At 37.6% G+C, this 23,994-nt stretch overlaps 5 protein-coding genes and 1 non-coding gene across 7 annotated transcripts; 1 reads left to right on the top strand and 5 right to left on the bottom strand.

The window, feature by feature from the left end:
• Positions 1-247: 247 nt before the first annotated feature.
• Positions 248-5,518, top strand: LOC121792480 (protein pleiotropic regulatory locus 1-like). 2 transcript variants are annotated; one of them, XM_042190441.1, is made up of 18 exons: positions 248-387; positions 464-779; positions 905-929; positions 1,707-1,818; positions 2,001-2,082; positions 2,262-2,324; positions 2,865-2,949; positions 3,043-3,135; positions 3,512-3,575; positions 3,663-3,748; positions 3,838-3,939; positions 4,018-4,101; positions 4,212-4,272; positions 4,357-4,423; positions 4,525-4,602; positions 4,718-4,782; positions 4,941-5,018; positions 5,100-5,518. In XM_042190441.1, exons 2-18 carry the CDS (start codon positions 658-660, stop codon positions 5,270-5,272), a joined length of 1,440 nt encoding a protein of 479 aa, XP_042046375.1. In that variant the 5' UTR covers positions 248-387; positions 464-657; the 3' UTR covers positions 5,273-5,518. The 2 variants fall into 2 exon arrangements, with proteins under 2 accessions (XP_042046375.1, XP_042046376.1); XM_042190442.1 differs by having other exon boundaries at positions 286-387; positions 537-779.
• Positions 5,496-5,567, bottom strand: TRNAC-GCA. Its single transcript has one exon. It is a non-coding gene; the product is annotated as a tRNA-Cys (tRNA).
• Positions 5,568-7,201: 1,634 nt separating this feature from the next.
• On the bottom strand, positions 7,202-9,440 carry LOC121792535. Its single transcript, XM_042190518.1, has 3 exons — positions 9,280-9,440; positions 8,137-8,191; positions 7,202-7,702 (listed from the first exon to the last, which is right to left on the bottom strand). Exons 1-3 carry the CDS (start codon positions 9,385-9,387, stop codon positions 7,407-7,409), a joined length of 459 nt encoding a protein of 152 aa, XP_042046452.1. The 5' UTR covers positions 9,388-9,440; the 3' UTR covers positions 7,202-7,406.
• Positions 9,441-10,766: 1,326 nt separating this feature from the next.
• On the bottom strand, positions 10,767-13,095 carry LOC121792488 (riboflavin biosynthesis protein PYRD, chloroplastic-like). The gene is made up of 3 exons (XM_042190452.1): positions 12,639-13,095; positions 11,735-12,033; positions 10,767-11,625 (listed from the first exon to the last, which is right to left on the bottom strand). Exons 1-3 carry the CDS (start codon positions 12,984-12,986, stop codon positions 11,043-11,045), a joined length of 1,230 nt encoding a protein of 409 aa, XP_042046386.1. The 5' UTR covers positions 12,987-13,095; the 3' UTR covers positions 10,767-11,042.
• Positions 13,096-13,887: 792 nt separating this feature from the next.
• On the bottom strand, positions 13,888-16,132 carry LOC121792496 (F-box/kelch-repeat protein SKIP4-like). The gene is made up of 3 exons (XM_042190472.1): positions 16,059-16,132; positions 14,999-15,513; positions 13,888-14,569 (listed from the first exon to the last, which is right to left on the bottom strand). Exons 2-3 carry the CDS (start codon positions 15,499-15,501, stop codon positions 13,975-13,977), a joined length of 1,098 nt encoding a protein of 365 aa, XP_042046406.1. The 5' UTR covers positions 15,502-15,513; positions 16,059-16,132; the 3' UTR covers positions 13,888-13,974.
• Positions 16,133-19,138: 3,006 nt separating this feature from the next.
• On the bottom strand, positions 19,139-21,112 carry LOC121779193 (zinc finger CCCH domain-containing protein 56-like). Its single transcript, XM_042176520.1, has 2 exons — positions 20,533-21,112; positions 19,139-19,371 (listed from the first exon to the last, which is right to left on the bottom strand). The coding sequence occupies exons 1-2, from the start codon at positions 21,110-21,112 to the stop codon at positions 19,139-19,141; spliced, it is 813 nt and encodes a 270-aa protein (XP_042032454.1).
• Between the last annotated feature and the right edge of the window lie 2,882 nt (positions 21,113-23,994).

The raw sequence follows: 23,994 nt of genomic DNA, 5'->3' as shown, positions 1-23,994 counted from the left end.
AAAACACTATATTAACATTTTCATCCAACACTCTAATTTGACAGTTTTTTTTATCTTTTTTTATTTAATTAATAAAAATAAAAATTACACGTGGCAAATTTTAGACCACCATATTTCTAAAATTATATGGTTTTAAATTAATTGTAGTTAGCAACTAGATAATGAGTTAGGAATGGATCCCTCCTCTATTATTAATTAATGCAAATCAATAAAAATTTAAACGTATTAGTAGTAACTTAAGTAATTTCGTTAAAACAATTTAAAACCCAATCCATACAAAAAGCCCACAGCCATACTCCAGAATTGCTGCGCCGCTGCCGGTTTTCCTTCTTCCTCGCTGCCTATTCTTTTCTTCAGCTAATATCTTCTTCTCTTCTTCATCTTAAGGTAAGTTTCATTCTTCTACTCTTTGCTTTCTCGTTTTCCTCAACACAATAAAATGTGAACTTGATTGCAATTCCAGATTTGTTTGGCGTTTATGCGATTGGTTTTCAAGCACGATTGGAGGAGATTTGTAACTGTATTTTTGGTTTTAGTTGTACCAATGGAGATGGTATAAACCCCAACTCCTTACCCCATACGCATTGGTATACTGATTTGTCGTCGTGTGGCCGACCGTTAATCAGACTTTACAATTGAGTGAGTGCGGGAGAACCGATGGAAACCGAGCTGTCCATAGAGCCGCAGTCGCTAAAGAAGCTCAGCTTCAAATCCCTAAAGCGCTCGCTCGATCTATTCTCTCCTACACACGGTCAAATTCCGCCGCCCGACGCCGAAAGGTTTGTGGAAACTTTAAATTACCCTACTGATTCAATAATATTTTCGGGATTTAATTAGATAATTCGGCGTTGTATCCCTAATTTTATGACTAATTACTAGTTTTTTTCTTTTTCTGTTTTTTCAGCTCGAAGATTCGAATAAGTCATAAGGTCAGTGGTGAATAACCCATGTTTGTTCCCTCTTTTTTCATACTAGTATGATATACTACATTTGTCTTTGAAAAATAGAAACTTTAGAAACGGTATCGGTTTTAATGCATAATTGGTAAAGTAAGAGACAGAAAAATTGATTGAAGTATTGAAAGTGGAGAATGAGTCGCATCTCATCAGACAGAAAAATCATTCTTAGAAAAGAAACTAGAAAGTATAGAAAGTTTCAATTTTTAAGGGACAGAAAAAAATGGAATGTTTCTATTTTAAAGGATGGACTTAGTATTTGTAAGGAGAGATTAGATGTCTATCAACGTGTCTTTCAAAAAACTGAAGAATGGAAAGTATTGCAAGTTTTTAGAAAAAGTTGGTTGTTATATGTTTCTTTTGAGAGTAGGCTATGTGCACTTGGCTTCACAACCCCACGAGCCACTCCCCCCCCCCATTACCAACTACTTGGATTTGCCCTCAAATGGGTCGAACAGGGTTAATTTGGAGACAAAAGCCTTATGATATTAACTATTTTAATATGGAGAGGAGAGAAATGCCTTTGTTGGTTACCTGCTTGTAGTGGCGTAGATGTTAAGAATTGGATAAGTGTGGTTCAACTGCAATGTGGTTGCATACAACTTAGGCTCTTGTAGAAACTGTTGAACACCATTTTCCTAAATGTCTAGTAGCTATCTCCCCTCTCCATCGCATATAATAGTAACAATACAAATGTATTGGTTACTTCAAAGAATTCAGATTCTCATTTTTGTGTATTTTGTGTTGTAGCTCAATTCTGATTATGTAAGAGTGAAGACCATGTCGTCTGAACATGCTACTAATGCTGCAAAAAGTCAAGTACAGCAAGAACCTACTCCCTCCAACGCCCTTGCACTTCCAGGTATTACCAATATTTAAATCCTGTAGCTGTTAGTTTGTTGAGGACCTCCGGATTATGTTAAGAAGTGTTGCAGTTACACAAGCCAGTTCATATTAACACTTTCATGAATCATGATTACCTCCCTCGTTCTGTGTTAGTTTTGGTCTATGCCTAGTTGATTGAGCTGCCAAACTAATCCGCAGGTCCTCAACAATCAAATGATACGCAGATGGGAGGGCCACCAAAGGATTTGGTGATTGGCTCGACAGGGCAACCGAGGGGCTCGTATGTATCTTATAGATCTTGTTTTCATACTCAGTATTACACTGTATCACTACACCTTCATTTAGGATTTGAAAATTAGTTATAGCATTTCTCAATGCACCATATTTAAAATATTCACTCACTGCACGCTGCATCTTTCTGTAACATAACGATGTTGAAATTGTGAATGTTTGGTATAGAGCGGATGCTGGTGGTCAAGGCAGGAGCTCAGCTATTATTCCGTCTAATGTCTCATCCGAAAGGTCTTCTATTTATAATTTTCATTGATTTCTTTGTGTAATATAAATATGGTGATATGTAGCACTCACTCAGTTCCATTTGAAGTGTCTCACTTTCCCTTTCAAGTTGTCCCATTTCAACCGTCTCATTATAATAAGTGATTTTAATTGTGTAATTAGTTGACTTAAATACACCAACAATCCAGTTGTCTTGTCAATCACTTTTCTCTCTCCCTCTCTTAATACATGTGGGGCATACACTTTATACTCTAATGCCTTTTTCATTATACCCTCGACCAAAAGATATGAGACACTTCAAGCAGAATGGAGGGAATATATTAAACATGATTGCCTGGTCATGGTTTCATGTTCTTAACATTCAGATGGTGCAGTTTGGAAGCATGGGGATCAGTAACTAGATATAAGGACTTTGATTGAGATAATAGCAGATATTGCAACATGTCATTAGTTTTGAATTAAGAAGCACTAAGCTTGAACTTTGTCGCATTTGAGATGGCACCATCATTTGTGTGATAAATATTGTTCTGTTCTGCTGGCGAACAGGAACATGTCAACTTCTGCCATCATGGAAAGAATTCCAAGCAGATGGCCTCGTCCTGTTTGGCGTGCACCCTGGAAGAATTACAGAGTGAGATTCTACTTCCTTGGCTAACTGATATGCTGGTAGTGATTCCTTTTGGCCTTTTGACTTGTCTTAGATTGCAAGCTTTGATCTCTGTAGGTAATCAGTGGCCATTTGGGATGGGTGCGGTCTGTTGCCATCGACCCAAGTAACACATGGTTTTGCACAGGATCTGCTGATCGGACAATCAAGGTTAGATTAACACATTCTGTGATTGAAGATTTGGCATTCATGTTCTATTTTGAATCCAGAAAAACCAGTCACAGACTCACATAAAAGAAGTGGGAGTAAGTGAGTAACTAAACAACAATAGTTACAATTCCTCAATACTTAGTTAGGTCATACAGATACTATATCACTTCCGAGGACTGTAACTTCTTGCGTGCTAATACTGAAGTCATATCATGTGTGAATGCCTTTCGCAAGTCTTCATATCTTTACTTGGTTATATTTGTCATGAGCTAGTATATCATTCTCCAGAAAAAGTCAACGCATTCAAGCCATGTGCTCAATTTCATTATGTTGCATTCTTTCTGTTTGCTAATTTTATTTTCTTTCTGCGGTGAAGATATGGGACCTAGCAAGTGGCCGATTGAAACTAACTCTTACTGGTCACATCGACCAAGTACGAGGTAGTTCAATTTTCCCTTTACTTTTTGTGTTGTTCAATTTTTTTTATCATTCGGTTATAGTAATATATGAACCAAATTTTCTTGCAGGTCTGGCTGTTAGCAACAAGCATACATACATGTTTTCTGCCGGTGATGATAAATTAGTTAAATGCTGGGACCTAGAGCAGAATAAGGTAGGTTGTGCAATTTCAACAGCTACTTCAGCTGAGTACATCCATTGGCTTGTGATGCTTGTTTTAATGCTGCTTGCTTTTGTTTTTAGGTTATTCGTTCTTATCATGGTCACCTTAGTGGTGTTTATTGCTTGGCTCTTCATCCTACTATTGACATTTTGCTCACAGGAGGTCGTGATTCTGTGTGTCGGGTATGTATTACATTTTATGCAAGTATGGTAGCTCTTTTAAGGGATGATGTACTAATTTAGATTCTGTGATGATTTTAGGTATGGGATATTCGCAGCAAAGCGCAAATTCGTACACTTCCTGGGCATGATAATACTGTTTGTTCAGTATTCACACGACCTACAGTAAGTGCTTATTTTGTAGTACCTTGGAAGTAGCATCACTATTTTGTCTAGTGTATCTGCTGTAAGCCAAAAATTTAATGTTTTAACTCATGGCATGACTGTTCTTGCAGGATCCACAAGTCATTACCGGTTCCCATGATTCAACAATAAAGTTGTGGGATCTTAGAACTGGTATTTCTTTTAAAACACTTGTATTTTTTGATATAACAATTGTTTCATCTCTCTTTTCTAAAGTCAAAGTGCTTGTCCTGTCAGGTAAAACAATGTCAACCTTGACACATCACAAGAAATCTGTACGAGCTATGGCTCCACATCCTACAGAGTAAGCATTAAAATTCTTAGTTTTGTAGCAACTTTCAGAGATTTAACTTATTCCTTTTTTGGTTTTTCCCTATACTGGCCTAATTTCACATTTCCTTCCAGGGACTGTTTTGTATCTGCTTCTGCTGAGAATATTAAGAAGTTTAGACTTCCAAGAGGAGAATTCATGCACAACATGCTGTAAGTTTTCTTCAATACAAAGTTAGAAACTCTCCCCCTCCAAATATTGCCTAGTTATCATGGCATTGCATTAAATTAAGTGGACGTTTTAATGATTCGTGTTTTCTTCATGCAGCTCGCAACAGAAAACTATCATTAACGCTGCAGCAGTCAATGAGGAGGGTGTACTGGCCACAGCAGGTGAGTTACAGAACATGAAAATATGTTTTTTCTCTCCTCGAATGATTTTCTTCTTGTGGCAGCAGCTCATTCCAGCTTTCCCATTTCATATAATAGTCCGATGACACGACACATGTTTTTTTCTTCTTTACTATTTCCTTGCATTTAAATCATTGTAGGTGACAACGGAAGTCTATGGTTCTGGGACTGGAATAGTGGTCACAATTTTCAGCAAGCACAAACAATTGTTCAACCTGGTACACACATTTATAACTTGCAACTTCACTTATTAAATCTTCTTGATCGAAGCATCAAACCTCACGGATTGTTGATTTCAGGTTCGCTGGAGAGCGAAGCTGGTATTTATTCCATCATGTACGATTTAACCGGGTCGAGGCTTATCACCTGCGAGGCAGACAAAACAATCAAAATGTGGAAGGAAGATGAGACGGCAACCCCAGAAACTCATCCCCTGCACTTCAAGCCACCCAGAGACATGCGACGCTTCTGATCGCATTTGCTGCATCAGTTTTCAGACTTGCTTGTTACACTTCCCTTCCCATCCCATCTTTGAAAGCTCAATCGCTGCAAGGTTAATTGTAAAATTCTGGGCTGTTCATTGTTATCAGCTCTCTATGTTAGGTGATCTAATTAAAATTTGGTCAAAAGTAGAATTTTGAATTACAGTTTTTTGTAGTTATGTCTGGAAAATTTATGTAACTTTTGCCAAATAAAGGGCCCAACCGGGTTCGAACCAGTGACCTATTGATCTGCAGTCAATTGCTCTACGACTGAGCTATTGACCCTTACATGTTACTTGATGCTATTTACAAATATCAAGGTGAGACAGGTTTATATAACGAAAATAAGACACATTCTAATCCAATCTAAAATAATTTGCCTATATCTAATATTCACAATATTATATACATTGCTCAATATCATCATAAGACCTAAAATTGGCAATTATTACAAAATTAATTAAAAAATTTCGAGACATATCTTCCCATGATCTCAGACACATTCGTATTTGTTTACAATATTGTGATGGTACGGAACTAATTTTTGAGACATTGTTTTGAGTTTCTATGAAATGTAACCTCGTAATGTATATCCTCTATCATTATTTTGTTGCCAATTACTAATTGTTGTCTCATGTTTTTTAAACACTTTTATAAAGTGAATATATTTTTTCATTAGACAAGTGAATATACGTTTCTATAGGTTTCAAGAATTAGGTGAATACGGAGTAGTACTTTTTCTTCTTCATTAGTAGTATATGTTTCCATTTGCAATCTATATCTATCTATACTAATATAAAAGGCGAGTTTTGGACAGAATTTGAAATATTTTTAAGTTTTGGGTGTCATTATAATTAATTTAAATTTTATCATATCATATTATGGGTTACTTCATACAAATTTATCATATATACGTTACTTCAGTAATTATTATTGCCTAGAACATTCTTCTCATGACGTTTGTTATTGGTTATAAATTAAATTAATAGTAATGAATGTTTTACAGTTTTTGATACGTTTTTAAGGAAAATATTGATGGAACAGGTAGTGCTTAACATTTTTCTCATGACTCTTTGAGTCCAATATTATTTGTAATAAATTAAATAAATACTAATAAATGCTTTACAGTTTTTATCCATTAAAATGATGATAAATTGAATATTCATCTTTGTAGATGAAGGTTATAAAAGGGGAAGTATCCATTCTATATTTCAAAGCAATTTTTTTATGTCGAATGTATAACTTTTTCTTTCATTATCTACACCAAAAATAATGTAATCAGTTGATTATTTTGTCAATGAGTATCCACGGTATATCACTCTTATTATTTCTATGTTTGATTATCTTATATTGGTCAGTTTTGTTAAGATTTCATCTCTGTATTGTAGAAATGTCATGAGTAAATTTTGTGAATACATAGATGTAGATTTTATAGGTGACAGAATGTCATCGATTTTGATTAAGTTATGATGTATGACGTTGGAGGCTGTAGGGTAGTCGGTTGTAGGGAATCCTTTTGATGTTTTCAGCTGAAATTGATTATGTAAGACGATTAAGGGAAGATGAGTAGTGTTGGTGGTGCGAAGATTTGTATTTCTGTTTGTCATTCGTCATTGCTGATTTTTTTTGGCAATTTTGATGGAGGCACGAGATTCTTCTTTAGAGTTTATTTGGGCAAGAATGGATGGTTGATTATTTGGTTTATTTGTGTTGTACTATATTAATGTATTGATTTAATCATTGTAATTTTTGTTTTTGATGTTGTCTGATATAATAGTCTAATAGTTCATTTTGTTCTCTATGTATTGATGTTGTCTGATATAATTAGTATTATTTTTGTAAATTTAAATTAATATAAAATAAATTAAATGTTTGTGCATCGGTGTGACACTAGTTTAGTATAATGACCAAGTCATATATACACAGGTCAAGCATTATTTATCTAATACGTAATTAATGAGTAGAGGATTAGAGCTGACAAGATATGCAAAGAATGAAAGCAGAATACATCAATACTAATTTCCAACATTTTTCTCTACATTTAAGATTGAAACCTGCAAAACGTAGCTTTTGACATAAATTGTACATTACCTAACACACGTTATACAACCATTAGTTACATATTCAGCTAGACTTGGGATTTAGTGCCCGAAAAGCTTCTTTTGTTCGCCCGTAGTAGACAGCTCTTCTGCCATGGCACGTTATGAAGTTCCACCCGAAAGCAGAGCCCCCAATGATGACTGTTCTTTGTTCCTGAGTTTCTGGAGGCAGGGCAGACATAACATCGTCCAGCAGAGGATTGTCAACAGGTTTCACTGCTTTCTTGGCATCGACATTGTCACTGTTGCTGCATTTTTCCAGCTTAACAGCCTTTTCTGTCGTCTCTTGGTATAGTATTAGTTCCATCAGAAGTTTCATCCCTGCAAAGCATTTTTTAGATGATAACGAGATCCAACGTGGAAAAGCATAATAATCTGCATTCTTTTTGTCATTGCATAATACATATGTTAAGGAGACTAAGTAGTGTGAAGTACAAATTCTCAGCATTAGAGATAAATGCCGTCTCTTGAGCAATGTAGCATGTTTTGGTCAATCTTAACCATACCGTGGAGACAAAACCAGTGTACAGACAGATTAATTTCAGTTGCACTAGACTGGATTTGAAACTATATAGATGCAGAAGTAAAGACGAAAAAAATGATTGTGGCTATGAAGAAAATCAACACTCGTTCATGTACAAGTTGAAGAAATCAAAGTGACGATGCAAGAAAATGGAAGGGTTCTCAGTGAAAAAAAGTCAATAACGATGATAGGTGTCGTCAATCAATCCACCCACCAAAAAAGAGAACCATACCTTGACGGATTTCATCAGCTGCTTGGCAATTTCGAAAGTCAGGGGTCTTAAGCACCTGCAAGATTGCACACATCACAAAACTATCAGGCCATGCGCTTAATGAGCTCACTCTCTACAAGAATATTAGGAGGTACTATTAGAAATGGTGTTAACTAGCTTAGTTAACAACAATAAACTTAATGTGAATTTTTCTCTCTTAATATATTATAAAACACTACAAACCATAGCCAGCAATTTTTTTTTTGAATATACTCATAAAAATTAAGCTCCATTTTCTCTCACATAATAAGCAGTTTCTATACCACTGCAACCACTTTAATAAAATTGAACAAAGAAAATGGCTAAACAGAATAAGTCTCCTTAGGGGAGCAACTTCCAACTAATATTCCAAATTTTCAATCTCTAGTAGTATGAAATAACCAAGTCCACACTCCACACCAGATAAACATTTGTTGTCATACTCATACATAGGGAAATCTAATCCATCCAAAAACTGAGTTTATTCTTAATATTCACTGTAATGCTCATGCAAAAAGATAAATGCCTCAAATATGCACCTCTTCAAAAGCTTACGAAACTTCAATAAAAGAAGCCATATCGAGTGAAAACAAAATTAGTTCTTCCCAATCTGTCTGTTCCCAAAGCACCGCGGCATTGCAGACACACACAAGCACTATTGACTATTGTAATTGCATGTTTCTGTGGAAAGGGGAAAAAACAAAGAGCGTTTGTAAATTATGTTAATGTTCTTCAATGATCCCTTTGCTTAATGTAACATTAGTGTCTACTGATTCAAAAAGATCAAGCTCTAACTACTCTTCAAAAACAGTTGTTACTTTTCAAGAAAAATAAGAAGCTCCAATTTCAACTAAGAATCTAACATTTCATCCACAGTCATCAATTAAATATTAACCATTATGCTGAGAAAGCAAATTGAAGGCTACGAATTTAGTCTATGCTGAAAATTGAAACTCAAGAAACCATAGGATGATAGGATAGCACATCGAGATACACGCGAACTACTTTAACATTGCGTTGGAGACAAATTATTTCAGCAAGAACAGAAAACAAGACGGCGGATAAAGAAAGACGGCAACAGAAATCGATAAAATAAAAAGAGGAATTGGCAAGAAAAAACCGGACGTCGATGAAATGGGGGCGAAGGTCTTTGAGAAGTTGACGCATCTTGTAATAGGGAGAATGTGGAAGAGGTCTCTTCCTGCTCTGGGGCACGGGTTTCGGCTCGTCCATTGATGCTCCCTCTCACTTCACGTACCAATTTTAGTAAACCTGTGCAAATCTTGATGCTTGGAATTCAAATTTTCGGTGAAATTTTCGAAGGGACTATTTATATTATACAGTATGTACTAAAAGTCTAAAATCTCACATTGACCCTCTAAAATGTATTTAATCAGAAATTCGATCCTCAAATCCCAAATAATACTATAATAAGTACTACTATAGAGTATATAGCCTATGACCGTGAGTTTCAGATTTCCCACCTTGAATTAGAATTACAAATTTAAGTATTTTATTTCATTTTTACTATTATCTATAAATATAATTAATGATGAACGACACTACGAGTATTAATGTGTACTAATTTTTATTATAAAATAAAAATTTATACAATTTGAATTATAAAATAATTTATATAAATTTTATATGAGTTTTTTTAATGTATTGGAATAAAATTATAAAATTATATTGATTAAAAGTATATGAAAAAAGAAATTATGTATTGGGGTTGAGTTGTGGTCATTGATGGAGGTAAAAGTTTTAATAAGTTGGGGGTTGTATATGTAGATGAAAGAGAAATGAGTATTTTATTAAAAAGTTGATTGAGGTTAGGTTGTGTAAGGGTCACTGATGAGGATAGTCTAATTGTAATACTAAAAATGATTAATTTCTATTTTTAGGAGTAAAAAATAAGGCTAAATTACCAAAAAAACTCACAAAGTTTGATCAAATTTTGTGTTATTATGTAACTTTAAAAAATGCGTTGGCTCATAGAGTTGAATTTATGGAGAATTGAGCATGACGTGGAAGCCAGAATTGAGCTGCTTCTTGGCTTTTGGAATATTGATGTATTACGTTCATATCATGCCCCATTCCGGCTTTCACGTCATATGTTTCCAACATTAACATCATGTTCAATTCTCATTAAATACAACTCTATGAGACAATTCAGAAAATTGTCAAAGTTATAATTTAATTAGTCATTTTTAAAAGTTAATACAATACATTAGCATTTGATCACACTTTGTGATTTTTTAAGCCTTTTGCCTCAAAAAGTACATTTACCCTCTCCCATTTTATTCTCATACTTTATTCTTTCTTTATTTTTCTTACTTTATTCTTTTCACATAACCTAATAAATATTACTCCATTTTCTTAAATCTTATGCTAAAAAAAAATCAATCAGTTGTATAGGAACGGGGAGGGAATATTTAAAAACTCCATTTTATAATTGGTTATAGAAAAAGAGCATGTCTTATTTCTCTATCTAAACAATGAGTATTTGGCAAAAATGGCTGGATTCTATCTCTTTGGTGAAAGTGTCAGGATTCTAATAGCCAATATAACGACTCTCTCTCTCTCTCTCTCTCTCTCTGCCCACACAACACAAATACATAAGAATTTATAACCACGATTTGATCACTATAGTTTATTTCAAGGCTCCCACACTGCTTACAACAATGCAGCATGATAATCTACAATCTGAGATGCAACAGTTAACAATGAAGTCATCAATGACAAGCTCGGCGGAGCCATGAGTTTTACCGGTGGCAGCAGTAGATGCGTGGAGGAATCAGACTTGCAGGTAGCAGCAGCCTCCACTTACATCGTCACAACACCAAAACGTCGTCTTGAACAAGATTATCAGCGCAAAGAGGAGAATATGATCAGAAATATCCTTCGAGTAGAACACTTTTACCATACACAGATGATGTCAATTTCTTCACCTTTCCTTTTAGGTCCACATTACTCAGATATCTCTCGTGATCGCCTCCCAAATTTGGCAGCACCTCCACCACCACCTTCTGGAACAAGTTCTGCTCAAATCCCTCTTTCAGTGTATCCTCAAAATCCAGAGTGTTACCCGTCAAATCCAGCAAGACGCTGCAGAGTCCTTGATTCTTGCAGTGTTCAAGAATTTCAAGTAAACTTATTTTTTCAAATAATAGTGTTTGGATTCCTTCTTGCACAGCACTGTCTTTCTCAGTGACTATCAACAGTTTGGAAGCTGCATCATCTTCGGGAGAAGGAATCTTAATCAGGGGATTCCAACATTTGGACAACACGATTTTAAGAGGCTGATTGGCTCCGGGTTCTTTGGAAATGGGAATAGATGACTTCTCAGCCAATGCAGAAGAAGAAACTATGATAGCATCGTATTCTTGCAGCAGTTTTGAATAGTATCCGCCACACTCCTCAGCTTCTTCACCGAGCTGATCTAGCAAATGCCCATCAAGTGACATGGAATACCTGTCACACAAATCAATTTTTAGCAATTATCTCGTGTAAAAACTAGCATTGATCAACTGGAGAGGGTAGTTCTATAATACAATCAATCAAGAAAGATTCTTGAAAGTACCTCAGCGTAACATATGGTTTTCTTGTAAGCATATAATGGATATAAGCCTCATTGAGCCTTTTGCAGAGTTCCTCCTCGACTCCAACAGTCACTTCAATACCCGCATCTTGCAGTTTTTTCACCCCTGTTGAAGCCACAATGGGATTAGGATCCACCATGCCGACCACCACATTTTTCACACGAGCTTTGATCAATGCTTCGGAGCAAGGTGGAGTTCTTCCATAATGATTACAAGGTTCTAAACTCACATATGCTGTTCCATTTTCAGCCAAATCGCCCGCATCTCTCAATGCAAAAACCTATACCTTCCCTAATCAGACTCTTCACAAGAATATATATACATAAAAACATACAGAAAGTAGATAAATCAGGAATCAACATGAAAAATCTCCAGGGAAAAGAAAAGTCACTACATCAATCAATCAATTTCCAAACTTGTAAATACCAAGTCAAAATTAGTACACCATTTTTCATGCTAATGTACAACCTAATTGTTTTGGCAGATATCACTAGTTTTTTTGTTTATACAAACAGCAACATAGATCAGTTCGATATAATTCGGTTTTCAGAAACTCAATATTTCGGACCAGTCGGTAAAAAATCAAGCCTTTAACAGAAACCAAAGGAAAACACTTCAAATTAACACCAATAAGCAAACCAACTCATTTTCCACACAAGAACATAAACACAAAAGACACCCCCAAAAAATATATCAACATTATCTATAACATTGAAAGGATACTACTGTAGTGCCCTCATCATCATTCATCAAAACAACAAGCAATAATCAAAATGCACAAACTATTGAAACTTGGCAGCTAAAAGAAAATGAAATTAGAATTGAAAACTCCATGTCCAACGAAAATGCAGTCATAAAAGAGAGAAGAAGAAAATGGAGGTTGACCTCAGCATGAGGCTGACCAGCTTTTGGGTGGAAACCTTCTCCAACAATTTTGCCATCCTTGACAATCACACAACCAACCATTGGATTAGGACTGGTGCAGCCAATCGCCTTCCTCGCCAGCTCAACGCAACGCCTCATGTAATACCCATCGTCGAATTCAACTGCTGGCGTCTCGCCGCACCTGATCACACCCAACTTTCCCCAACTGATTTTCGTTTCGGACACCCTTTTCGGAGGAATGCAGAACCCAAATCTTGATTTCGGTGAGATTGTTAGACTGTGTAGGCGGTTAACTAAGGGGTTGTGGGTGGGAGTGGGGATTGGAAGAAGGAGCGCTTGAGTATACATATTGTTGGTGATAAATTAGTTGCTGTGTTTAGGATTCCATATCAGTGAAGAAAAATCATCAGACCAAATCGGCTGAGATTGGTGAAAAATGTACTTACTGACAAATCGATATACAAATGGAGTGCTATAATTTCCCTTATCATAATTAAATTAATTTAGGGGTTAAATCGTCTATTTTTCCAGTTTTGAAACGTTTATTTAAAAATGTCTCATCATTTATTATTTCATTTTTGGGAAAAGAATGCCTTGCAAAAAAAATTTAGCAATTGAAATATCAACATGACAATTGAAATTAAACGTCGATTCTCGTTGTGTAATTTTCAGTAATCAACGTGTAATTTGGATAATCGATATGTAATTTCAGTTGTCATGTTGATATTCCGATCATCAAATTTTTTTAAAGAACATTTTATTCCCAAAAATGAAAATGATGATTATTAAATGATAATTATCTAAACGGTGAGATACTTTTTGATAAACGCTCCAGCAAATGGACAAAATCGAACTTTTATCCTTATTTCATAGTTATACTTATTGCTCTATTCAGCTTTCATCTTATCGCAGATAGTTAGTTTAGTTTTTCCATAGTTGCCTTTTGTTTTTAGATAAAGTACATAATTCAATTAAACTGAAAAGAAGTTTAACATATACTACTACATTTGAGTTATACAAAATTCTAATACTAGTTCTTTCAATTCGATTTAATACAATCTCCCTCGCATACACCTGAACCAGTCTTATCACCGATTCGCAGTCTAACCGGTCTGATTGCCTGGTCCGGTCCAGTTTCAATAATAATAATAATAGGAGTGGAAATTGATCGATTTTGAAACATGAATTTCTGCAAATATTTTTCAATAATAAATTTCTGGACAAGAAAGCTCATTCAACAATAATGGGATATCAAATTCTGTTTCATAACAAATCTCCTTTAACATGTGCAACAATTTTACAAAGATAGAGATTACATTTGGTCATGGGAAGAAACTCAAATTGCCAATGATTTACAACTTATCACTTCATCAACGCAATCTAGTTTCAAGACAGAAGAACTCACTAGCACACCATCTACACAGCTTGCACTCTCAACATCAAACATCACAGTATTGAGCCCTCTCCCAACAACAAACATTTTCTTCCCGACTGCCACGAGTCGGCAGGGGGGTTGTACAAGGTGCTCGGAGAATCTCCGTAGACCAATCCACGCTCTCGTATCCTTCTGCCACATCATCAATCTCACTCCCGAGTTTTGGTCTAGTATGTATAAGATACCATCTACCACAACTATAGGACCACACCAACATGCCACATCACTATCAGCCTGTTGCCATGTCCAACTGGAGGGATCATATACAGCAGCATTCAATTGGGATGATGAAGCTGAGATACGGGCTCGTATGTAAATCTTGCCATCCATGACAGCTGAGTCTTCAATGTCTGGTATGACATTTTTATCCACATGAGAACTCCAAGAACTTGTCTGGCTGTCGTATATATCCCAGGAATGCTGATCGCTTGATTTTGATCCGAGCCCACCAATAGCATAGATTTTCCCATCTAGTGTTTCATGTGCAAAAAAGCACCTGATAATGCAGAGCACGGAACATCCTCATATCAGCAACCAATTACATGTAATTCCTAGTAAGGGATTCATGGTGCTATGCTAGCTTCAAATTCCATTATTGCAGTCATGAAAATGAGCATAGAAGAGAAAGAGAGAGAGAGAGAGAATAATAGGAATTCGCATAATCTTACAACACAAGCCAAAAGAAGATGTTACTAATGGGGTCTTGGATGATAAATAATATCCAGAATTTAACAGGGAAACAGAGTAGTGTTGTGACAAGATCATGGAGTAGTATTTCAAATCACGAGCTCTTATTTCGAATAATCTTCACATGGATGGAAACATTATAACCACAAAAAAACAAGAATATACTGTAAAGTCATTCATTTCCAGCAGCAACTAATGACATGCATTTCATGATCAATGTTAACAATGAAACAAATACCTAGCAGTGGGTAAGGGAGCGCCTCTAGCCCATGTGTTTATGGAAGCATCATAAGAGTAGACTTCGTCGGTGGCATCCTCAATCCAACCACAACCTCCAAACAAGTAAATTTTCTTCCCCAACACTTCAAACCCAACACCTTTCCTCCTCAGGAAGCTACCTGGGGGGCCATGAATTTGCCTCCAACCTCTTCTATATTGATCAGGGTCCAAAGCATATATGCAAAGTTGCTCTGACTTGTCTCTGCAAAGAGAATAAATCCATGTCTCTTCCAGGTGATGACTCAGTCTGTACCAAAACCACTCTTCACTGCCGACCAAATACCTCCATCTTTTCGAAACACAGTTGAGAACCGAATGATACTTTCGAGGAACTCTTGCCAAGCAAGAAAGTGCAACATCATCCGGAATTCCAGGTATCAGAGATTGTTCAAGAGACTTCAGAAGGGAATCTGTCTCCATTTTTGAGCAATCCACATTTGTAAAGCTTTCCACACAATCCATACTTTTCCTACTCTATAATAATAGAATACAAAATAAAATATCAATACCAATACCAAATCAGAATGATCATCACATCAAGCAAAAATCCCACAATCATATAAACTTAGAATAAGAAAAATCATGCAATACTCTCTCTATCTTAACCTAAATTGACTTAAAACAATTAACTAGTTTTTGCAATGATAACTCAAAATTGAAGGAGCTCAACAAAACCACCGGAAAATGAAGTGGCATCAGCAAACCGACTCAATCCTCATGTGATAACCAATCCGCATTCCTATTTAATCATGATGGACTGACTCAGAAACATAGAAATTCATAGAATGAAGTATATAAAGTATAATCTAAATTCCAATCTTCCATCCTTATCACTCATCTACAAGGCCTATCGCCTAGCATGGCAACCATTAAATTTAGAATCCTTACGATGAAGGGGAAAACTTCAATGCAATCCTCAAAGAGAACCCAAATTCAATCGAAAAATACCCAGATCAAATTACAATAATGCTACTACACTAAAGATCCAAATTGCAAAATCAATCAAGTCGATAGTTTACCTTCTGAGGAAAAGGGTGGGTTCTGAAGTTATCAATTTAATCTCATCGGAGAATCAGGGAAGAAGCAAATGGATGAATGAAACTACGCTTTCGTGCGTTGAGGAGTTGCTATTTGATTTTTTGCGGGCTTCGGATTTGTCTAGGCCCATTTAGTTTGGGCCGGACTTCATACAAAGTGGATTTGCAGAATGAACTAACATTTGGGTATCAAACTCCCATGAAGGCATTCTCTTCGGCCCATTTGAGTACGGATGCTCATCAGCAGAGCACTGACATTGCACGTACGTCTACACGTCACCCAATTAATGAGTGACATATGCTTTATTTCGAACATACTATCATTTTTTTCCATCTATAAGGCCATCCACGACGCTGTTCCTATACCGTTCCTATACCGTTCCTTAAACCACTATTTGAGGGCCCCACTGTACTTTTTTACTCCATTCCTTAACTAAGGAACGGAACCTGCAACCCTTCGTTCCTTAACCGTTCCTTAACCGTTCCTTAAATTACTATTCATTCAATTTCATTTTTTTTTCCAACCCAATTCAATTTAAATAAACACACTTTAATAAAAAACAAACACACTTTATTAAAAAACACACAACATTAAAAAAAAAATTCAACTTAAACTTTAAAAAAAATAAAAAAAGCACACAATTAAAATCCTAAAAACATAAAAAACACAAAATAAAAAACACACAATTAAACGTGGGAAAATAAAAAAACTACTCCGCCGGCGAATCATCCTCCGGAGGCGGTCGAGGTTGAGGGGGAGTCGGAAGGCCAAGTTGTGCTGCCATATACACAATTCCGTTCCACCAGGCCGTGAATTGGGCGTACGAGAAGCGGGAAGTGTCCGCCATTGTGGCGGTCATGTACGCCACCGTAAGTGTGTCCGAGCCTCCCCGCGAGCCCGATCCCGAGGCCGACTGGCTTGATTCGCCTCGGCCCTTCCTCGCTCTAGCCGTCTTCGCCGCCTTCGTCCCTTGCGGCCGACGGCGCCCACGGCTGGATCCCCCGTATTCGTCGGGCGTTGGATCCCCAGTACCCCCAAACACCTGCGGTGTACCCTCGCTGGCCTCACCGGTGTCACCAGACGAGTAGCGGCCGCTCGCCGTGTGCTTCGTGCGCTTTGAGGTTGAGCCCGAGCTCGAGCTGACACCGCCGGCCCACCTTTCCTCGTCCTTGACGAGCTGCCAAATATCAACATATTTGAACTGTAGGCCGGTGTCCTGGTAGAAGACGCGCAAAGCCGCCCTCAGAATGTCGGCGCCCGAAGCTCCGCTTTGGTAGTTCGTCGCTTCGGCCGCGTAGATGCCGCAAAATTTTTTGACCTGTGCGTCGACTCGGCCAAAGTGAGCACGGAGCATTGTATATTTGCGCTTCCGGGCCCCTTTCGGCTTAGTCTGGTGGTAGACATCACGGACCTTTTCCCAGAAGCACTTGGCGGCTTGTTGGTTCCCGACGATGGGATCGTACGAGACGGTGAGCCAGGCGGTGTACACCGCCTTAGTTTCTTCGTTGTTGTACGGATGCCGGCCCAGATCTTCCAGTTCCTCCTCCACCTCCTCCTCGGGTGCCTCAGACGCAGCCCTAGAGCTTCCACCGCCTCAGCTTCCTCCCTGGGTGGGTTCTACGGGGATATCCTCCCGAATCTGGGACAAACCCTGAGAAAGCCGCGAGCCGGGTGGTCGAGCGTAGGCATCCACATCGAAAGTGGGTGGTTGGTACCCACCCGGCGTCGCCGACCCCTGGGTGCCCGGCGTCGACGACCCGGAACCACCTAGTGTGTTGTACATGGTCTCCCAATCGCCGAACGCGTTGAGATCCCACCCACCGGAGCCGCCACCGCCGTAATTCCCGTCGCCGGACATTTTGTGAAGGAGATTGAAATAGAAAATTGGAGAGGAATTGATGTTGGTTTAGGAAGAGTAGATGTGTAGTTGTGTGTGAAATGTAATAAATTAGGTGTATTTATAGAATAAGAAAATAAAAATATAAATAAAAAAATTAAAAAAAGTTAAAAAAACGGTAATATGACCGTTTAAAAAAAAATTTTATAAAAATATATTTTTTTAAAAAATATTAATTATTGCGTCATCGCTGACGTGTCCCACTCGCGGGCCGGCGAGTGGGAAGCACGCACGAAGCGGGGAGCGCCACTTCGCCCGAGCGCGTGGCGGCACAAGCCGTGCCGCGTTCCGTGCCGTCGGCACGCGGAACGGAATGGGAACGGAATGGGAGCGGAACGGTGCGCCGCAACGCGTTCCGCGGCGAAACCGTTCCGGCGGAACGGCACGCGGAACGCCGGCGGCACGCGTTGCGGGTGCCCTAATTACGTTCATTTCATTTCACACTTTTACGTATTATTTTCCTCATAATTTTAAATTATAACTTCTTTATTTTTAGCAAAATCTGCCACTACGTAGATCAAATTTCTGGATCAATTTAGATATCAAACCACTAAATGTCTAAATCCAATGTGCAATTGTTGTAGTGACTTCATATCTAGTACGATCCAAAATCAATCATTTAAGTTGATGCACTACTAAAATAATTTTCTTATTTCCTTTTAATTTATATAGTTTTTTTAATGAGTATTATTTATTAGTAAATTAATTTAACTGGATGTTGTAATAAAAAATTTAAAATAAGATTAGTGCAGTACTCGATCATTATAAATACCAGTGTACATAAATATGTTGAAATTTGAATAAAAAGGGTGTATTTCCAAATTCCAACTCCATATACCATTTATTTATTTAAATTGTTTGAAGAACAACCTATATTCAGTGCAACAAATAAACGAATAGCATATAAATCACACAAAACTAAAGAAATTGCACATGCAAACATAAAGAGTAGAACAATCGAAACGTTAATCCAAAGCCAGGACCACTGTAGTCTGTAGTGCAAGCCAGGACCACTGTAGTCTGTAGTGCATGGGCATGGGCATGGGCATCAATGTTTAAAAGGGATTTATTCAAAGACAATAACATAACAATTAAAACTAAAAGGCTCGACTTCAAACAAGCCGGTTGTGCGAATGTGGAGCTTGCCTTGCCTGACTGGGAAGCCTAGTTGAGGTCATCAATCCAGTCACCATAAATTTTGCTAATTTTGTCCGGGCCTTTCCAGTTCTGGATAGCTATCTCACCAGACAGCCTTCGTGGTGGAACTCCAACATGATATGCGTAAGGAACATGACCCACACAAGCTTTAGCTGGTATTGACGCCACCTGATTGCCACCCAAAGCTGAAGAACCACTATCTTCTTTCTTCTCTTGCCGTCCACGGTAATGCTGCAGCTCTGTTCAACATGGCCTTCACCTCGTTATCAACTCAAAACTCAATCAAACACAAATACTTAGGGTACGTTTCGTACACCGAATTAGAATTGGAATTCTATGAAAATTCAATTCCAAATCCTTTGTTTCGCAAAATGAAATAATTGATATGAAATTGAATATAAAAAGTTGAATTTGTGCAGGGTGTGTAAAAATGTGTGCAGTGTGTGTGCAGTGCATGTGCAGTGTGTGAGTAAGAATTTGTGCAGCATATGTGTGTGTAATTTAATAAATATTTGGAATGCCACTACTTTTTATATGGATTCAAATTATGGAATTGGAGGATTTGGAATTGAATTTAATAAATATCTGGAATTCCACTACTTTTAATATGGAATTCAAATTGTGGAATTAGAGGATTTGGAATTGTTATTCAATTCGAAATCCCAGAAATTTTATGATACCAAACAGGATTGAAGGCTCCAATTCCGTGTACCAAATGGAGCCTTATCATTTTCAAAGAACAAGAGAAATGTAACTAATAACTCCTTGTTTTGCAAGCTCTAGTGTGGTTTCGAAGATCATGTTTTTGGACAAAACCAATTCTGCACTGACCAACTCAAGGGAAGAGTCTGGATGTAGAAGAGTGAAAGGTAGGTCACAATCCCTTTTCTTTAATAGATAGACAAGGATTTCTATAAAAAATTGCTAGTTTGATATGGGATAATTGTTCAAAGAAAGAAACAAGAAAATGAACAATCATTATCATTGAATTTTCCTAATGCTTCTATATCCATCTTTCAGCTGTATTAATCTGGAGCTGAAGTTGGAAATTACTCACTCTGCCAAGGCAATAGGCATTAATAGATATATTCAGACTGGAGAGATAAGGGTGGGAGCACCATATAAGATGAGGAAGGAAGAAGCAAACATAGTGTTTGTTCTTCACCAACATTTTATAATATATAGTAGCACAGAGTCAATTCAAGTTAGCTTATATGCTTAACACATTTGATGAAATATTCAATACCAGTGCAAAATGCAAAGCCAAAGAAACAATAATAACATTTGCAATGTAATGTCAACAAGGAAATATCACGCACACTAATAAATGCAACTCAAACAATATCACAGCAGAATATGAATTGCATTAACTAGGGACTGAGAATGGTAAAGAATGATACCTGCAAATCCATGAGCAAAAGTGCAGTTCTTTCCATAAACACACATCCCTGTTAAGTCCCACTTGGTACAAAGCCTTGCTTTCCAATTTGAACTACTTCCACTGCTTTTAAATCCACTACCAGAGCCAGGAAGTAAACATATTGCTGCAGATTTTCTTTCCATATAATGCTCATTGTGAATGAGAAGGCATTTCTCACCATTCTGGCAACCAGCAGCAGACAAAAAACCCTTGCAGAGCTGCCTCGAACTAGGTCTATGTTTTACTTCATTTAAACCCACAACTGGTATCTGAGATACCTCCCTTGGCTGCTCTGATAAGCGCATCGGTTCTTCCTTGTGACTATGAGGCAGTTCCCTAAGTTCCTCCATACTATGAGCAAATTCACAATTTTCAGCAAATGGACAAGAGCCAGCACGGAATTGGAAACACGGTCTTGTCTTGTAAAGCATCTTTTCAATGGCATTCTTTGCCCTTTTATTTGGTGGATCACTTTCCACATCGAATTGGAATGATCTTTCGCTACGATTTAACGTTAAATTAGGGTCAACAGGCATTTCTTTTTCACACATATCATCCATGGCACCACAATTGGCTTTACAAATAGATCCAAGAAACAACTTTCTTCGACGCTATTCTATGGGTTTTCAGATTGGAACCCTACTACATCTGCAACATGAGATCCACTCCCTGAGACATTCCATTAGCAGATAAACTTTCACAAATCAAACAATTCCAAGTAATATAAGTATTACAAAACAGATATACTAAATTATCCCCAAGTTTAATATCACAAGGAACTCAACAACAGTTTCCTCACCTACAAATATCAGGATTCAAATAAAGGGAAGTGTGGAAAGAAATTGGTTGCAGAAAAACCCAACTTTTCAAACAGGCAGAAAAATAGGCATTGAATAGCAATCTGTGCCATCACACTGAGAGGAAGCAGCAAATAAATGTACAACTCACACATACCTTGTTTGTCAGGCTTGTTCCAAAGGATGGAAGACGCCGCAGCTAAAGAGGAAACCCTAACCCTCTATTAGACGAATTGAATGAGAATAAATAGAGCCGCGGGGAGGAGGGCGAAGCGAAAGGAGATATTTTTAATACATGTATACAGAATTTTGAAGCAAGAAGACAACTTTGCCCCTTCGATAAAATATTCTTCGCGCACCTCCTTTAGCCAACTCAGCCACATTTATTCAAGGAACCTCAATATAGTCAACTTTGCAAAATAAGAAGAAACTGAATAGGAAAAAGAACGAAACACCAATCAATAGTTCCAAATTAGAGAGAGGGAGAGAGAGAGAAGAGATGTAGCTCTAATGAATACAACATTCCAGAAATATTAGCAATCCACAGCTTGTTTGAAAGCAATCAGATATGACAGCAACAAAAGATAATGCCATTAACTAGTATTGAATTTTTTTTCATGTAAAAAGTAAACGATTTGGTTAATATTACTGGTTCACTTGTAACTGCTGTTTTCAAACTCATGGACAGATTCAAGTTAATATCACCAATATTCACAATTTTGATATAGAGCTAGCTATAACCAACCATATTAAGACAAGTATACGGTTACTTCTACATAGCATTTTCTTTCATTTTGGCAGTTTGGGACATGTTTCCACACTAACTCCCCACATTGATGAATGATTGTTTCTTTTTTCCATTGGGAAATCCTCTAGTCAATGTCTCTGCACACATTTCATCAAATCATTATGCTAAACTGCATGTTACAGCATATGAATAACCAACGTCTAAGTGAAAGCCTCACTGAGTCTGTGATGAGGCGAGAATGTGAATCTGTTATAGATATGAGGGGTTCTATGTGTTGAAAATTTTAGGATTATAGGAGTGATAAATTCTAAATTGAAATATGCAAACTGAAGATGAAAATGTGCAGTATGATAGCAGAAACAGAAAGCATCATCATATGAAAAAATCGATAACAAAAAAACACACAACTACACATCCCAAGAACTAAAGAAAGAACTTGGAATCAGCACGGCTTCCAAGTCAACACAAAATGAGGAAAATCCCTCATATGCTTAACCAGGCACCATCATCCCAAAGTGTAACTGTTACCTACTCTGAGTGGAAAATGTTTCTGGGGAACTCAATTGAAACAATACCCATTTATGTTATAACAGAGGCCTAGCGGATATGGCAATTTCAAGTATATCAATAATTGCAGTTATATTTTCATCAGTGATGTTATCTAATTGAGCTCAAGAACAAGAAGTAAGATGAGAAGAGGAATCTTATTGATAGTATGTAAGCTACGCAAAATCAGAGTGAGTATTACACTTCTAATCTCAAGTGTGAACTACTAATGCAAAGCAAAGTGAAGAGGAATACCAATTGGAAGAAAACCACTGTCAACAAACTATTGACCTCTAACTTCCAAAGGCTAGTAGATCAGCAGCTGAGGTTGATTTCTGACCTCTGCTCTTCATCGGGCGGTAGCACAGCAATGAGCCCTAACTCCAGCTCGAATGTGTTAATGAGTAGGCAACACACTCACAAATCTCCACCTTGAATACTCATTCAACACAAATCTGTTTACACATCAAGATCAAACTTCTGCATAGCTCTAGCTTGTCTCTAGGCAATGCCTTGGTCAATATATCAGCTGGATTCATAGCCGTATCCACCTTAAACACCTTCACAGTACCATTCTCTATCTGTTCTCTGATAAAATGCAGCCTAACATCGATGTGTTTGCTACATTCATGAAAGCCATGATGCTTAGCAAGACACAAAGCACTGCTGTTATCACAGCCAATGCCCACCGCTGCTTGAATAACTCCAAATTCTGCAGCCAAACCCTTTATCCAATGGCTCTCCTTCACTGCTGCAGTCAAGGCCATGTATTCGGCCTCTGTAGTTGACAGTGCAACTACGCTTTGCAGTGATGATTTCCAAGTTACAGCAGATCCAAACATAGTGAAAACATAGCCCGTCTGAGACCTCCTGTTGTCAATATTTCCAGCGAAGTCAGAGTCACTATAGCCTACAATAACATCTCCACCATGCTCCTTATTTCCATCATACAGAATACCAAGATCAGAAGCTCCCTTTATGTATCTCAGAAGCCATCTCAAGGCAGACCAGTGCTCCCTTCCAAAATCACTCATAAACCGACTTGTCACACTCACAGCATGAGCTACATCAGGCCTTGTGCAAATCATGGCGTACATCAAGCTTCCTATGATGTTAGCATAGGGTATCAGCTCCACTTCTTTCCTCCCTTCCTCATTCTTTGGCCTTTGACAGACTGACAGCTTGAAATGCTTGAAATGCTGAGCCATCGGGGTAGCAGACTCTTTGAGATTCTCAATCTTGAATCTCTTCAAGATTCTTGATATGTAGTCAGTTTGACCCAACCAAATAGTTTTCTTCTCCCTATCCCTGATTATACTCATCCCCAAAATTCTCCTAGTTGCCCCCCCCC

The sequence above is a fragment of the Salvia splendens genome, chromosome 2, assembly GCF_004379255.2.
Source record: "Salvia splendens isolate huo1 chromosome 2, SspV2, whole genome shotgun sequence".
Taxonomy (NCBI): Eukaryota; Viridiplantae; Streptophyta; class Magnoliopsida; order Lamiales; family Lamiaceae; genus Salvia; species Salvia splendens.
Note: the sequence above shows the minus strand (reverse complement) of the source record. Positions and strands in the feature narration are given on the sequence as shown.